Source organism: Clarias gariepinus, chromosome 23 (genome assembly GCF_024256425.1).
Source record: "Clarias gariepinus isolate MV-2021 ecotype Netherlands chromosome 23, CGAR_prim_01v2, whole genome shotgun sequence".
Taxonomy (NCBI): Eukaryota; Metazoa; Chordata; class Actinopteri; order Siluriformes; family Clariidae; genus Clarias; species Clarias gariepinus.
This window is the reverse complement of record NC_071122.1, coordinates 4,312,622-4,330,149: the sequence shown is the minus strand read 5'-3', so window position 1 is coordinate 4,330,149 and position 17,528 is coordinate 4,312,622. Positions and strand designations below refer to the sequence as shown.

At 37.4% G+C, this 17,528-nt stretch overlaps 1 protein-coding gene across 2 annotated transcripts; it reads left to right on the top strand.

The window, feature by feature from the left end:
- The first annotated feature begins 3,073 nt into the window (after window positions 1-3,073).
- On the top strand, window positions 3,074-8,565 carry LOC128511557 (probable nuclear hormone receptor HR38). Of its 2 annotated transcripts, XM_053484471.1 has the most exons (7): window positions 3,074-3,229; window positions 5,220-6,049; window positions 6,280-6,409; window positions 6,834-6,988; window positions 7,099-7,301; window positions 7,394-7,572; window positions 7,899-8,565. In XM_053484471.1, the coding sequence occupies exons 2-7, from the start codon at window positions 5,228-5,230 to the stop codon at window positions 8,156-8,158; spliced, it is 1,749 nt and encodes a 582-aa protein (XP_053340446.1). In that variant the 5' UTR covers window positions 3,074-3,229; window positions 5,220-5,227; the 3' UTR covers window positions 8,159-8,565. The 2 variants fall into 2 exon arrangements, with proteins under 2 accessions (XP_053340446.1, XP_053340445.1); XM_053484470.1 differs by lacking the exon at window positions 3,074-3,229 and having other exon boundaries at window positions 4,670-6,049.
- The last annotated feature ends 8,963 nt before the right edge of the window (window positions 8,566-17,528 follow it).

Here is a 17,528-nt window from a genome sequence, read left to right as displayed (position 1 = left end):
ACATTTTTTATTATGCAAATCATCAAAGTGTGTGCTGGTATGGGTGATGAAAAACAAACAGAGGTGAGGAAGAAAATCATTTTAACCAGATTTTTATAGAATAGATGCACTTTACATGTTACTAGAAATTGTGTCCTAGTCTCTTTGTCAGTTCTGAGATGGTGGTGGTCATACGTATATGCATATGTGTATGTATTAGTGGTGTTGATAGGGTCATATAGATCTTTTCCCTCAATGCAATATTTTATTCCAGCCTATTTTCTGTAAAAGTTCCTGATTAAAAATATCTAAAGTTTGATTGACTTTGCAGTTGTCTGAACCATACAGTATAAACAACTTGCTTGTCTCTGACAGGTGCTGTGCCACACATACACACACGAACACACACACATGCACACACCCACTTCTATTGGCATGCATGCTTAGGAAAGTGCTGACAGCTCAATGCAAACAGTACTGTGTAGCTCTCATACCCTGATGAGATCAAGTCATGGAGAGCGCCTCGTCTCTAGATATCTGGAGCTCGTCAGTGTAATGGCTGTTCAGAGAGCGAGCAGCTGACCAGCTCTGTTTAAAAGACCACCTGAAACCCGTGAGCTACCAAGTAAACTTTTGTATGTGTGTCTGTAAAGTGTGATTACATTAAATCTCCCCTGGGTTTTCTCACTGCACTTTAAAAATAACACCATAAACACCCCCCCCCCCCACCCCCCAACACACACACACACACACACACACACACCTCCATCACCTCCATGTCCCAGTGTGGAGATGCCCTGTGAAGTATTGAAAGGGGTAATTAGTACAGGGGACATAGGATCTGTGTATATCTGCCAGGAGGAGAACTCTGAAATGCTCAGGAGAGCAGACGATTGCTGAAGCTGGCTGAAGATCACGAGTTCTCTAGGTATCCTAAATGAAAACATCATTCCTGAAAGAACACATGCCAAAAATATCTCTGCGTGACTCATATGATCACATGTCTGTGAAGAGTTACTGATACCACCCTGGGGGTTGATTAGTTTCTGATAACAGCACTCCACAGAGTGTTTTGTACAGTGTCCTCTTATAGCAAAGCAATTTGCAACGTGTTATATTTTCATACACCTAGAGTTACATCTCAGTAAAGTGAGAAATTGTCGCATTATAAAACCAGATGTTCCCTCACCAGCCTCTCTTCATTCTCCTTGTAGTTGATAAGACAAAAAATATATATAAGTCAGGATAATGAATCTTATTTTTTCCTGCATACAATTAATAGATTATTTTCCATTTATTTAAAAATATATGCTTTTACCTAACATTGGTTAAACAAATAGTTTTTAAAAAGTTTAGAAAGGTTTTGAGAAAAGAAAAATTTATAATTTGCACATTTTTTTGCCAGGATCACTTTTATGTCGTCTAATTCTGTAATTTTATGGCTCTTTATACTACAATCATATTCAAGTGCCATAATTCATAATTTCATCAACACTAGTGAATGTTTACAATTTATTAATTTATTATAAATTTACTTTATGTTTCTAATGCAAAAGGAAAAATTTACACCTAGACCAGTGCGGAAGAAAAAACACTTACAAACCGACACATACAGTATATACATACATACTGTACAATGATCATCATTAACACATTATAAACTAGTAAACTGGTACTGTAAATGATATTTTCAGTGTTAGTATTGTAATAGCTACATTATATGCACAAATGTATTTGGCATATACATATACTTGTACATATACTTAAATATGGAGTTGATCCCATTTTTGAAGCTATAACAGCTTCTACTCATACTTGAAGGCTGTCTACAGGATTTTGGAGTATTTTTGTGGGAATTCATACCCATTCATTCTGTAGAGCATTAATAAAGTAAGGCACCGATGTTGGACGAGAAGGCCTTGCTCACAATCTCAGTTCCAGTTCATCCCAAGGATCAGGGCTCTGTGCGGGCCAGTCAAGTTCCTCCACACCGAACTTATCGAACCATGTCTTTATAGTCTTTGCCTTGTCCACTGGGGCAAAGTCATTATGGAGTAGAAAATGGCCTTTCCTTAACTGTTCCACAAAGTTGTAAGCATAGTATTGTTCAACATGTCAAAAGCATTAAGATTGCCGTACACTGTGGATGGTTACTATAGTTTTAGGCCAGATAGAAACACCTTATTTCAATAATTAACATGCTTGGCCAAAAACTTGTGTCCGGATAGTGTACATTTATAGGGCATGTGCTGTAAAGTATATATTACTTTATGCTGTATATTTAAAATATGTTACACTCCACTTGATTGATTGTTTGACGTGTGACATGTGAGCAGCTGAGGGCAGGTGACAGTTTGGCAGTGTAGGGATTAGAACTCACAGCCTGAACTGTAGATCAAAGCTTTAAACTGAGTTTCCTCTTTGCACAACTAGCTTTATTGCAGGTTTTATGCATTACAAACTTTTAAAACTTGTAAAATACAATAAAAATACTACTGCATTCTAAATTTATTGAGTTGAATATTGCACTGTAAATATTTCTTCAGTCTTCTGATCTTATAACTAATAATATATAAACATAATATCTGACACTGGATAGAAATATATAACTAATTTTAATAAATAAGTAAACAATTTATATATATTACAAGTTTTAAAAGTTTGTAATTGGGCAGATATATATATATATATATATATATATATAAAGGAAGCATTTATATAGAGTAAACAATGCTGCTATAAATAGAAATGAAAATCGTGGATGCGATTAAAAAGCGTCCGAGTCCTCTATTTCCGGCGCGTCTTTGCGCGCTGACGTCACTCCGCCTTTTGTTGAGTTCGCAGCCAGTGAAAAAGCAGCGTCTATTTTTAACGCGTGCGCGCGCGCGAGGTTCCGCTCCCTGTATTGCGTCAATGGAATCCCGGCAGCGCCTGTGCGTCAAAGAGCGCGTGCGCCTACGCACGACGCGGCGCGCCGGATTGGCTCTTTATCCGGAAACCCTTTGGAGCTTACAGTCCTAATATGGTGATGCCACGCCTCCAGGGCGACGTCACGGCTTACTATATTGGTCAGGTGTGCTGGAGAAGCGCACAGGGAGTGTGTGTGTGTGTGTGTGTGTGTATACAGTATATGTATGTTCGTGGATTTGGAGATGCGAAAGGAGCTGTAACACTCAGTCTTGCTGTTCTGTGTGGAATTAAACACTGAGTTATACACATACAGCACGGATATATATATATATATACAAAGGTAGGATTATTATTATTATTATTGCTAGGTTTAAAGAGTTTGTTTTGAAAGACTCGAGTGGGTGTGTCAGTTTGAATTTCTTTAACTAAAGTAAAACTACTAACTAATTTTTTAAAATTTTATTTTGTCACAACTAGTAATAATTTATATTATTTATTTATTATTTCTTGGATATTATTACTTTCTTTTAGCTCATTTGAACAGTTAGTAAGATTATTGCCTTATATAGGCTATGGGAAAGTTCTTTAACACCTCTGTTTACATTTCAGTTAGTTTAGTTCCTACATTCTTCTTTATATATATATATATATATATATAAGTTTACTGTAGTAGAAATTTTGCAGGACAACAATTTTATTTTTATTCTTTTCATATAAAACATGTTGAACTACAGTTATGAGATGAGTTAGCTGTAAAAACATTTTCTATTATTATTATTATTATTAATAATAATAATAATAATAATAATAATAGTAAAATCTTGCAGTGATTAGGCTAAACACTTTACACATAATCGTAATAAATGAGTGTCTTCTATTACAAAACTAAAGCCTTTAATTCATTCACACTATTATTTATATCAGCATCAAATGTATAACAATACTTGCTGTTACAGTTATGACTTCAGTTCAGTTAGGTGGTTGTTATAATATCTTGTGTATGAACACAAACGCTTCTATAATTCATTTCATAGCCTCCCAGAGTCACGGTAGAGAAATACTTATCTCTTTAGTGTTACTGTAACTCATCTGCCCATACAACCCCACCCCCTTTCCAGATATTCCTGATGATCGTTGACGCTAAAGATGGCAGCAAAGGGGTATCGTGTGTCCTTATAGCATCATACTTGTGCACAATTTATTGCGTGATTTATTATCAGACAACATATATGTTCTATACAAAGTGCACAAAGTGTGATGTGAGCGTCCTCCTTAGAGGTCAGACAGCTCGGTTGATTTCAGAGGTCATGACCGTCTACATTGGTGGCCTAAAATAGCAAACAGATGGGATTAAAGAGACTCTATTTATTGCAGATAAATATTACATAAATTATACCATTTGTATGTTATTCTGAAAACTTATTGTCATGTCTTGTTTTTTTATTTTGTTTCCAAATAAATGTTAGAAGTTTTAATGTTTTGAAGTTTTCAAGATATTGTACTAAAATGCATTGCATTGAAAACCTTTAAATTTAATGTTGGCTTTAAATAAAAGTTAAATATTTCAACATTGAATAGGCAGGAAAAAAATAATCCATGAGAAATTAGTTGAAAAAGGTCATTTTGATCTTGATTAAAAATATTTTCAACTGAACTGAAATGCATTCAACTGCTTTTTTTCCACTTCTGTTTGTATTTTTATTATCGACTCATTCAACAAATCTTTTCAAATTTTAGCACTAAATGTTTTTTGTAGAAACCACACACTGTTACGTTCCACCAAAGGCCCTGGGGAATGCTGTTTTGATCTACTGTACAGTTAAAATTAAAGATAAACCTCTCTACAAGTTGTTTATTAACTCTCTACAAGTTGTTATCCATAAAAGATTCATAGACCAACAGAACAGCGAAGTCTGTTTTTAGCGAAGTCTGAAGACGTTTTCTTGAGACTGCGATGGCCTTCACACCTTCTCTGTGTTGGCTTGCAATGCTGTCTGTATCTGAAACCCAATTCTCAAATACTCCTAAATGTCACGCTTCCTACACGACCAGGAGCATGTGCATTAACGACTTGGTAATGGACCGTCTTTCAACAAGGTGATCGTTTACGCAGAACTCACCCTCTCTAAAGTTTAGGTGAGGTTTTTAGGGAGTCACAGGTTTAAGATCACTGCCACTTAGAGGTGCTAAGACACCTTCGAAGTAACACTCGGACATGAGTTATGGTCTCGTGCGCCTGTGAAACGGAGAGGTGCTGACAGATAGTGGAAGCAGATGTTTGCATGTGTTTATTATGACTCTTGACCCTAACGATTATTCTCTATCTGCAGCCACAGCTATGCCCTGCGTTGAGACCCAGTATGGAGCCCTGCCTTACGAAAGCAACTATTTCACCCCAGAGTTTTCAAGTTCAGGACTCATCAACAAGCCCAGCATGGACCTCAGCATTCAGAGGGAGCAGCTTTCTCCACCGTCACTGCCCAGCTTCAACACGCTAGTGGGACACGCTGGTGAGATTGATACCTTCTCTTGCCAGTTCACCGCTTCAGTCTCAGCCGACATGAGCACAAATTCAGCCGGTGACCTCCACAATGCGTTAGTTGAAGGTTCAAGTCCATGTGGTGTTCAGTCTCCTTTCAGACTAGACGATATCCAGGTGTATGGCTGCTACCCGGGAACCTTCACCTTTGGTTGTTTGGATGAAAGTTTGTCCTCTTGTGGATCTGAGTATTATGGAAGCCCGCTTTCAGCAACTTCCGCGCCTTCCACCCCAGCCTTCCAAAGCCATCCCGGTTCAACCTGGGAAAGTGCCTTCAGTCCATTTTCTTCCATTTCTTGGCCTTCAGAGGTCACGGCTTTACACCAGCAGCCTTCTTTCTTTACATTCAACACTCAGCAGTCCCCAATCCAGGAGCACCAACTGCAACTTGGAGACAAGGACGTTTTTGGTCAACTTCAATCATCTCCATTGCATTTCCCATCACTGGACCTTGAGCACAGGTGCTTGGACAATCCGGTACTAAAGGTTGAAAGGGCTGAAGCTCACCCTACTGCAAAACCACGAAGTCCCAATGAAGGACATTGTGCAGTGTGCGGAGACAATGCATCCTGTCAGCACTATGGGGTTCGCACCTGTGAAGGGTGCAAAGGCTTCTTCAAGGTAAGCTACTCAATAACCGTTAATGAATTGACAAGACACTGTTCTCCATAAGGGTACTATAAAAAAATTAGCTGGGTCGGTTAGGGTAAATAGAGAAGCCAGGTGTCTAGAAAAGTGAAAAAAAAAATGCCTCCAGGTTTTCTTAGCTGCATTTGTGGTTTTGTTTTTCCTGTATGTTTTATTGGCTCATACATACTTTAAAGCCTAATTGTTATTTTGTTCTTTTACAGCGTACTGTTCAGAAAAATGCGAAATATGTCTGCCTTGCCAGTAAGGACTGTCCGGTTGACAAGCGACGGCGGAACCGTTGCCAGTTTTGCCGTTTTCAGAAGTGTCTTGCAGTAGGAATGGTCAAAGAAGGTAAATAAGGGTGAAGCATGCCAACTTTAAGAAAATATTCCAAATAGAGCCATTAAAAAAAACAACCACAATATACAGTATGCTATTAAGAAAAAAAGAAAACCCTGTTCAAAACCCTAAAGTGACATTCACTTTCTCATATTGAGAGATTCATATTGAAAGTTTGTTCAATTACTTTTGAGCCCGTGACAATGGAGGGACTTTGCAATGCTGGAAGGATACACTTCAATCACATAGTAACTGCTTCAGTTTAAATACATTGTGGTTTTGTACAAAGGCAAGGTGGAAATGGTGTCACTGTCCAAATACTTATGGACACAACTTTAGGTTCAACAAGATCCAAAGAACACTCCTTTTTTTTTAAGCATGAGAACATGTGGAAAGATTTCATGCTAATAACCTTCTGTATCGTCTATGTTCTTAGTTGTGAGAACTGACAGTCTTAAAGGTCGAAGAGGACGTCTTCCATCAAAGGCTAAAAACCTTCCTGAAAACGTGACTCCTGGAAATATTACTGCCTCGCTTGTTAGGGCTCACATTAATTCCAATCCCGCTCTGCCAAAACTGGATTACTCCAAAGTAAGAAAATTAATATCTTTGATATCTTTAAGAACTTCAGACTCACAGACTCTAAAGCAACGCTTTCACCATTAGTTTTCTCACACATGTTTTTTCTTTTCTATATACAGTATCAGGAAAATGTGAAGAATGTGTCTGAAAAGGTGGATGCCGATGACATCAAGCAGTTTTATGATCTCCTCACTGGGACCATGGAGGTTCTCCAGAAATGGGCAGAAGCTATTCCTGGGTTCTGCGCCTTCTGTTGTGAGGACCGGGAGCTCCTGCTGGAGGCCGCATTCGTTGAGCTCTTCATTCTGAGACTAGCGTACAGGTAGGGATCCATGTGAAGGTACCCTGAAGATTATTTTGGCTTGTGAGAGGAGAATTGGACAGACAATGTTCTCATCTCATTGTGTTTTTTAGATCGAATCCCAAGGACCACAGACTGATCTTCTGTAATGGTGTAGTGTTACACCGCTCACAGTGTGTACGGGGGTTTGGGGATTGGATTGATTCTATCATGGATTTCTCCCAGAGTCTCCATCGCATGCGTCTGGACGAAACATCATTCTCCTGCTTAGCAGCACTTGTCATCATCACAGGTGAGGGTAATATTAGGAAACCATGACCAGAAAATACTTTGGTCAGATATTTGGTCAACCTATGCTCATTAATAGGTTCTTTATGAGTTCCTTGAATAATCAGTTTCTAGTTTCTTAAAAAAAAAAAACTTTGTAAAGCTAATCACAACCATAGGGTATTAAGAAAAGGCCCTCTTAAACCTTAAAGGTTTTTCTGCTCATTAGGGGAAACCCATGCAAAACCGACAAATAAAACCGTCTATAGAGCTTCCCCCTCCAAAAAGTCACTGTTCAGTGGTAATTTTACTTGCGTTACTTAACATCTGGTAATCTTATGTTCTATTTAGATCGGCACGGTTTAAAGGAACCCAAACGTGTGGAAGAACTTCAGAACCGCTTGATCTCCTGTCTGAGAACCCACATCACCAGCAGCAGCGCAGACCAGAGCAGATCTCAGCCATGTCTCTCTCGATTACTGAGCAAATTGCCAGAACTGAGGACTTTATGCACGCAAGGTCTGCAGCGGATCTTCTACCTCAAGCTGGAGGACCTGGTTCCTCCTCCGCCCATCGTGGAGAAAATCTTCATGGACACGCTTCCGTTCTAAGCAGGAAAATTGCATGTAAAACAGGAATACTTGACATGACAGAAATCCACAACATTTCTGAAAGATGCACAGTTACAGACTGCTGTTCTAATTAATGTGACTTTAATAGTGTTCTATCGAGAACACTAAGGAAAACACATCCTTCCTTACACAATGAATAAATACTGTATTGTTTTTTTTATTAGAGGGTATTTTCTATACTTTAATTATTGTGCGTGTGTGGGTGTGTTTGTCTGTGTTTAGGGTTTGACTCTATTGCTATGCAAATATCTTTATATATTTGATGTAGATTTTTAGCATTAGCAGGATTTTATACACAGCTTCGTTGTCAATATGTGATGCTGATTTTATATTCATTATTATTAACTATTTTCCCCCAAAGCAAAAAAGTAAACACCTTTCTCTACCTTTCTTTAAAAGACTGAAACTTATTTTAGTTTTAAATGTCAGAACAGTGATTACTATAAAAGCATTGTTTTGATTAGCACTTTAAGATTTTTATGCTCATTTTCAGGACATAAAAGTTTACACATTTGCGCTAAGCTGTAATTTTAAATGTTCCTACAAATGGATTAAAAATTATGAATACTTTTAATGTTTTTAAAACTATTTAAGTTGAACTTTGTGGTGTTGCTATAACAATAATGCCACCTTCATCATTGATTATTTTTGCTGTAATAGCACCCCACACTAGGGTGGCAAATTTTGAGAATTTTTCTTACCTTAACGTTATCAATTTAAAGTAATCATCAATAATTAACAATAAATAAAGCACTTTTTCAATTTTATTTAAAATGTTAAGTGGCACAATCCCAACAAATGAATGAAGCCCAAATAGTTTAAACAATCAAAATTTTTTAAATTAAGGCTGTTGAAAACAAGGCTGATCAAAATACGCTGTTTAATACTGCACATCCCAGAAATGCAAGTGCGCCCTCCTGTGGTGTACAAGTTAATGGAGACATGAGCTACAGAAAAATATATTGCAAAACAAATTTATCGATTAATCTGTTAAATTCTAGATAAGCTTGATATTAATAAAGTTCTAGGCAAATTTTTTGGCAAATTTTTTATGGGCCAATTCTCCAAACAGTTACAGCATTTATAGACTATAGAAAAATAACAGATCTAAATATAATAACCAGATCAAATAACACTTTTCAGTCACCGGAGATACTAGAAATCATAACCGTATACACGGTAATCGTAAACTGGCCTTGACCTAAAAATCTTTCAAAAGCTTGTAATGTAGTAATGTAGCTTTTGTTTCTTTGCAGAAGACTCATTCAAACCTACAGATTTTGTCAAATCTGGCAATTTTTTCCGAATGGGTAGTGCTGAATCTGTTTAAACTCACTGGCATAAACAGAACCTCTACATTACATTAACATCCCACATCAAGACCTGATACAGGGACCACCAGCATGTGCTGTTTATGTTAGATGCTAACAAGCTTCATGATATGCAGAATTATAGCTCACCTTGGCCCAAAATGTCCTCAAGCTCATGTGTGGTGTGCATCAATTTAGGATTTTTCTGCATTTCATGGCAAATTTTTACTTTCACAAAGAAAACGCTGATTCCACATTTTCACTTATGTAAGTTCAGTAGTATCGCAGATTCCTCTTTGTGGTTTTCGCATTATATTGCTTTTGTTTCTGTCTCGTCATTCTTTGACACCTGTGTGTACACCTGTTTCTCATCAGTTCTTGGTTTGATTGTTTTGTCTGCACCCTGTCAAAAGTCCAACCATGCGATTCTAACCTTTACATTTTGGCGTCATTTCCTCGTCTCATTTTTTTGGTTTTGCCCAAATAAAGCCCTCTTGCGTTACTCCTCCCATTTCCGTTTGTCAAAGGGAGAACCCTAAAAAAACAGGTTTTGGTTGACGTCAATAAATTGCAGTGTTGTTCGAAAATCTGATCAAAATCACAGTGCCAGCCAGAACACACTGAAGTCATCTACATTCTTTTTCTGAGCTGGTTTGGCAGGCACAATGGAAAAAAAAACATAAGAGCAGGAGGAGTTATCCGAGCAAGTGTGAGCTCCGCGGTAAATGATCCCCCTGCTCCACTTAATCTGTAAACTTGGAAGAACACGCAGATATAAAATTCAATATCAGCTCCTGAATAGCTGAAGCAGCTCTGGCAGGGTGCTGTGCTGAGTTAGGCTTCATGGCTGAGAGGCTGCATACGTCTGCACGATGGACAGAGCAATGCTCCATTAACACCTGGAGTGTTTATATTCACTCTGTTGGACACGAAATAAACAGTTAAATCAACAGGGCAGGTGTTAACTAAATGCTGGGATTTTTTATAAAACGGGGACAGATGGTAAAGTTTCACGTCAAAATCTGTTAATCTGTGAACACGAACACTATTCAATCTGGAACTAAGGAGTGTTTGAGAAATTATAAATCTTAGCTTCTGCTTAAAAGCTGCTCAGAATGTAACCAATTAAGTGTAGGGTTCTACACAGATTACATTGAAATTGAGCTTGTCAAGAAACTGTAAAGAAGCTTCAATTCTGTCCTAAAGATGTGGGAAAGCTTAATGTTACAACTTTGTTTCTAAAGCACTGACACCAGACAGTCCTTCCCTGGAGAAAACCAAGGAGTCCAACAGATGGATTATAGAAATGCATTTTTATTGAACAGAAGAAGAGAAGGATCCTTACCCTTTAAGGTGAAGCAAAGCAAATGTTATTCAAAGCTTTTTAATGAGGTTGTTAAATATTTAATTATTTAAAAAAACTGTAAGAAAGATTTTTTCATTATCCACACAAGACCAAGGAGAAAGCCTACAGAAACAGGGAACCATTCAGATAATTTTCAATTCACATGTCTAACCAGTTAGGAATCATCCCTGGAACACTGATCGTCTCAGGTCACCCTCGTTCTAGAAACCTTATTGTACTGCCGTGTCTGTTATTTTGCATTCATTGCGTTATATATTGCTACCATGCCATGAGAAACAGTATCAATGGTTAGCAACGTATCAAGGTACCGTACAGATCTAAAGCCATTCTGACAGTGATCACTCATGTCCTTGACTATTCATGTCATGTCCCAGAATAGACAAGCTTCTTAAAAATCAAAGTAATAAATCCCCAACACTTATTTCTGCCTTGGATGGTACCAGTGAAGAAGAGACATGAAAAGGCAGTAGCTAACTAAGTTATGCAAATCTTCTCATTTTTCCAAAAGGTTAAAACAACTGTCCAGCTGTCGTAGATAGATAGATAGATAGATAGATAGATAGATAGATAGATAGATAGATAGATAAATATATATATATATATAGATAGATAGATAGATAGATAGATAGATAGATAGATAGATATAGATAGATAGATAGATAGATATACTAAGATAGATATATAGATAGAAATATAGATAGATATTCATTTATATAATATGTACATTTATATACATAAAGTTATATAAATTTCGCATTGATTTTAAAATACTACTCTTGACATATAAAGCATTAAATGGTCTCGCGCCGCAGTACCTGAGCGAACTGCTAGTGTCTTACGAACCGCCACGCCTACTTCGATCAAAGGATGCAGACTGCTTGTCAGTACCGCGTATTATGAAAAATACAGCTGGTGGCGGAACTTTTTCTTACAAAGCCCGAAAATTATGGAATAGTCTTCCAAATAGTGTTCGGGACTCAGACACAGTCTCAGTGTTTAAGTCCAGGCTAAAAACCTATTTATTTAGCCAAGCATTTTTATAAATAGATTTGCCATAGGTAAAGGAGCAGATCTGGAGGACTCATGGACGTAGAGTATTATGGTGAACTGGAATGTTTGGATGCTGTCTTCCTCACTCTCATTGATCACTCAGGTTTGCTGACGGTGAGGTGATTGTTTGCTTTACATCTCAGGAAGCCCTCATGTTTGTGTTTCCTTCTGGCTCTCCCTTTTAGTTATGCTGTCATAGTTAGTCCTGCCGGAGTCTCTGCTTGCACTCTACAGTTAATATACATTCACATTATACATTGTGTGACTGTGACCATACCTAACTGCCATCTCTCCTCTTCTTCTCTTCCCCCCCCTCTTTCTCTTTCCTCTCTCCTCCTGTCTCCCCCTTTCACTCTTTCTCTCTCTCTGTCGAGCTACACATGTCGTTCCTGAGCTGCCAGTGATCCAGACTCCCTCTGCCCTCCGGACCTGTCTGACCCATCCTGGTGCCCCGCTTCTGGCTGAAGATCTCGTCACATGGATGCCCCGTGTGTCTCTCTGGGATGCGTCTGGTGTCTGGGGATGATTCTCTCTACCTAGAAAATGGTTCTGGCCTTGACTGGTGTTGGCAACTGTTTCTCTGAGGACTTGACAGTTCGATAGTTCAGAACTGGAACTTTATACAAGTCTACCTGGGTCTTCAATAACTACCTGGACTCCATATTAACATCAATTAACATCAACTGTTATGCTGAACTGCCTGCCAACTAACACACTGTATAAATGCAGATCATTTACTGCTTTCTGTTTCACCCAGATGAGGATGGGTTCCCTGTTGAGTCTGGTTCCTCTCAAGGTTTCTTCCTATTACCATCTCAGGGAGTTTTTCCTTGCCACTGTCGCCCTCGGCTTGCTCACCAGGGACAAACTGACCATTTTGATTCATACACATTCAAATTCCATACAAACTTAAATAATTCTTTTGATTGTGTAAAGCTGCTTTGGGACAATGCCAATTGTTAAAAGTGCTATACAAATAAAAAAATTAATATAATATTTATACATATTTATATCTACATGTATATAATATAGTCATTTTTTGTAGTTAAATTTACATTTAAATGGAAAAAAATATACTGAGAAAACTTTCTACCTTGATGATATTCAAGCACTAGTGAAACGCTGGGATTAGTGAATTAGTGTAGCAGGGGATTATATAGAGAAATACAGGGAGTTTTTACTGGTTTCCTGCACAATCAGAAATCCCGCTTTGACTTGAATGCCCCTCGTACAGGCTGTAAGCTTGCAATGATTAAATAGAATTGTAAGTGTGACCAAATTAAGTGAATCTGAGACATTCACATTTATGCTTGGATATCAAGTCTGATTAAGCCAGGTCTCCAATTTTAGATGTTTATTTATTCTCAGAATGTGGACAAAGTGCACGAGGAAGATAAGAACATGAGTGTCCCTTTGTGCCGTTAGTAAGAACACAACTGCACAGGAACATCATCAGGATACACATGTATAGTCTGACCTGAATAATGACTTTTTCTTAAGGAGATACTTGTCTACATGATTTGTGTTTTTGTAAACAAAGAAGTGCCATGTGTGCTATTCTCAATTTACTTTACAATTCATCTTCCATTCAACCTGTAGGACAAATAACTTTTAAGTTATTTTCTATATATTTGTTAGATATTATGTGGTAGTGAATAAAAAAAATGCACTATTAACACTAAACAATGGCCTAGAGCACACATCGAACCGAACTAGAAGACTTCTAAATAGACAAAGATGTTCATTTACGCTGACTGGTGCTAACGCAGAAAGATCGCCTATAGGTTTGATTAGAACATGCATTACCATTGAGATTATTTTAACTTTTCATATTTTTCTTTAATTTTCATATTTTTCTTTAAAATCACCCACAACCTTACCACTTTGTAAAGGTGATGAATGTGGCTGGTAAACTGGCCACAAGGAAATTCATGTCTAGATACTGATCATCAGTTCATACCTGGGAATGAATTTACTATAGAATCTATATCCTCTAGCGTGGAATCCTTAATTGCAGATCCAAATCATAACGTGTTCAGGTATAACATATTATACATAACAACTGGAAAGGCTTACTGGAAGTCATTTTGCTCTGCGTCTTTGTATGTTATTCATGAAAAAGACTAACAATGCTAAATAAATGCTGTAATATAAGTCCTTGAGGAGAGCCCAGAGGGACACAAAAGGAAACAGGATCACTGGTGTATTTGTAGTTTTTAATAGGGTGAAATGTTGTCTGTCAAAGTAAAGGTAAATCTGGATGGCGCTTAGCCTGTAATACCAGGAGCTCAGACACAAGTGGGAAGCATGTCCTAGCAAACTGCCTGAAGGTAGACATGTTGGCCGCTGCCGAATAAAACACTTTCGCTTTGACTTTGCAACACCATCGATCTTCCAGATGTTAAATCTTTATATTTGACTTGTAATGTAATATTAATAATGCTATTTTTGCTGTTTGGCATATAAATATATATGCCATATATATATATTTTTATATATAAAAAATCTATCTCTTCCATCCTCAGCTCTTTAACACCACCACACAGTTAGTCATCTTTAAAATTGAACATATGTATAAAATGTAACACTGATCACTTGGGGTAATGTATATTATTGCACCCAGTCTCACATGTTTGTTTAATGTCATGCATAACTATTTATAACACCTGGTTTTTACTTCTACAAACATGTCACGTCTCCATGAAGCAAAAGAATCAGTCTCGTTTGATGTCGGTGTTTATGTGTGTATGACACATTGTTGCATTTTATTATTGCACAGCATGACTTCGCGGGTCGCATATCATCCTTGACATTACGTTCATACGTGCATGTCGGCATGCATGCTCATACGCTTGATCGCTCAGGCTGCGCCATAGGCAAGTGGAAAACCCTCTGTCTGGAGTGATATTTTTAGTCCTGGCTATTGTCAAGGCCTGGAAACCTCAGTAACCTGAGTACTGCTTTCACAGATCGCTTGATAAATAGGCTGGCACACACCTTCACCAGCTGCCTGACCCACCGGTGCACTGTACACCAAATCGGCTATCCCTTTTCTCCTATCCGTGACACGTTTAAACTGAGGAGTGTCAAGACATGCCATTTGTGAGCATTGAGGAGTAATGGAGGTATTCATGACCTTTACATTTGCAAACTACAAATATTACATATAATTGGCACACAGTAAACTTTACTGTTATGGCTTCTCACACTGAGCCGTGTCAGTAGGTAAGATAATGTTACAATAATCTCTACACCTTCAAGAACACCAACGATATGACACACACACACACACACACACAGTTGCACAAGTATGGTTGTATTGGAAACTTCCCTCCTGTCCAGACAGGGAATATGAGAGTGAGACATTTCCACGACTAGGGAAGGGATAGATTGGGTTTCAGCAACCAGTCAAGCTAGCTTTGGCGTTCAGCCCAGAGGCTTTCTCAACAGCTCCAAACCCCCTCTTGGGAAAACAGTAAGTTGATTTCATCTTAAAAGCATTCTACAAACAACACAGAGCCTTAACATACATAACCTACCTTAAAAAAAAAGAATCAAAAATTGTGTGGGGGGAAAAAAACTCACATTGCAAATATTTTGAGAGATATTGTGAACAGTGAACAAACTGACTTCCAGGGATACACGGATGGACTTCACGGAAAATGTCAAGGAAAATGTGGCTGGCAAATTTCAAAATAAGCAAAACTTTCAGTAAGTTTTAGACTTACCCTCATGGAAATTCACCACCAGGGGAGAAAAAACATGAACATTAATAAGCTGGTCTGGTTATAAGTAAAGTGGGAACTGTTTTTTTTTCCTACTGATGGTCTCGTTCTCACCTGTCACCAAAAATAAAATTGTTCTAAAATACTGTTTTCACGTTCTGATTTGTCTGTAGGGTTTGAAAGCAATGGGTCACCAAAATAATAAAAAAAGATTCTAATTGATATCTTTGTTTGTTTATGGGATATTTACACTCAGCCTCTTAAATAATGACAAATTCTTAAATAATGAGAATTTCCTAAAATAATTTTTTCCACTGTTATATCTTTATGTGTTCTTTAAAAACTGATTTTGTTCTGTTGTTTCCCTCAATGCCAGAGGTCTTAGAGACAATATCAAAAGAAAGACTATGTTCATATTCTGTAAAAACCAGAAAGCACACTGTTGTCTTACCATTGAGACTCACTTACTGGTAAATAATGAGAGATTCAGGTTCAATCAGTGGGGTGATAAGACTTTATCTTCACATGGCAAATCAAGATCAGCAGATGTCGCCCTTCTCTTTTACAAATGACTTAATACTTCATAAGAATGATAATAATGTTCTACAGAGAGATTACCTGTTTACAAGCTTAGGGAACGTTTATGGTTGCAATAGTCACAAGCAAAGTATGACATTATTATAGTGTACTGTATCATCTTGAGATGTAGTGATCTAGTGATTTTAACACAGTAAAAGATGAATGGATGGATGAATCACCTACAACATTTTTAAATCTATTTTGACCCTACCCTGGTATAGTTTTGCAATTATCAAAATATTTCTGATGCTTGGAGGGACATTAATCTGCACTGTAAACAATACTCTTAGTTTCAACCTGATGGCGCTATTAAATTCGGAATTGATTTTTGGTTAGTCTCTCAGCCTCTATCAACTTATTCCACTATATCACTCACTCCTCTTACAGATCATTGTCTTATCGGTTTACAGCTTGACGAAGGAAACAAATGCATACGTAATAAAGGCTATTGGAAATTTAACGTCAGCTTCTTAAATAATGAAAAATTCTGTGAAGGCAAAAAATGAATTATATCAGAAACCTAAAAGTAAGAATATACAGTATTAAATAGAAAATAAGAAACTTTAGTAATGAGCTTTAGTAAAAATATTAAGTATTACAAAATGGGGAAGAAAAAACGACTCCAGACGCATCTGCTTCTCCAGTACCTGGACTACCCACTGTGCCACTTTGGGGCCTTTATAAAGATTTCTGAAGCTTATGAAGAGAAATTTTATTTTAAGTTTTCAAAGAGGCCTTTTAATCACTATGAAACAAGCAACAATTATTCGGATTCCCAAACCAAAAAAAAAAAAAGGACTGTCAAATCTTGTATAATCTTTAACCAATTTCTTATAATTATAAGCGATTATAAACTATTCGCTTACACTTTTAACTACTGCTTTAAACAGGGGCTCTTACAAATAATTTGTGAAACCCAGTCTGGATTCATTAAAGGCCTTTCAATTCATAACAATATACATCAATACAGAACTTAATTCCCTATAGTGACAGAATTTGGGGAATAGGGTCTATGGCACTCATGCCACTCCTGTAACACTTACCAAATCTTTTAACAAGAGGTTTGACTCCCAGATGAATAAGCATGATGACAAAACCATCGAATACAAAGTGAATTATGTACCATACAGTCGGTTCAGAGTTTGCGGTCTCACTTTACGGATTTTTCCTTAGAACCTAAATAACTGTTCGCAAAAACTGTTGTGAATATTTAATTTGTCAAGCAATATAATGCTAAACTATTCAGAATAATATAATTTACAGTTAGAGTTTACCCTGAGACCTAAGATAGCAGAAGCATGGCGCAGGCACTGGACCAG

Coding starts and splice junctions, on each gene's coding strand:
- LOC128511557 (XM_053484470.1), top strand. CDS start 5,183: ATGACTCTTGACCCTAACGATTATTCTCTATCTGCAGCCACAGCTATG. Junction 6,050..6,279: donor GGTGCAAAGGCTTCTTCAAG/GTAAGCTACTCA, acceptor GTTCTTTTACAG/CGTACTGTTCAGAAAAATGC. Junction 6,989..7,098: donor CAAAACTGGATTACTCCAAA/GTAAGAAAATTA, acceptor TTCTATATACAG/TATCAGGAAAATGTGAAGAA.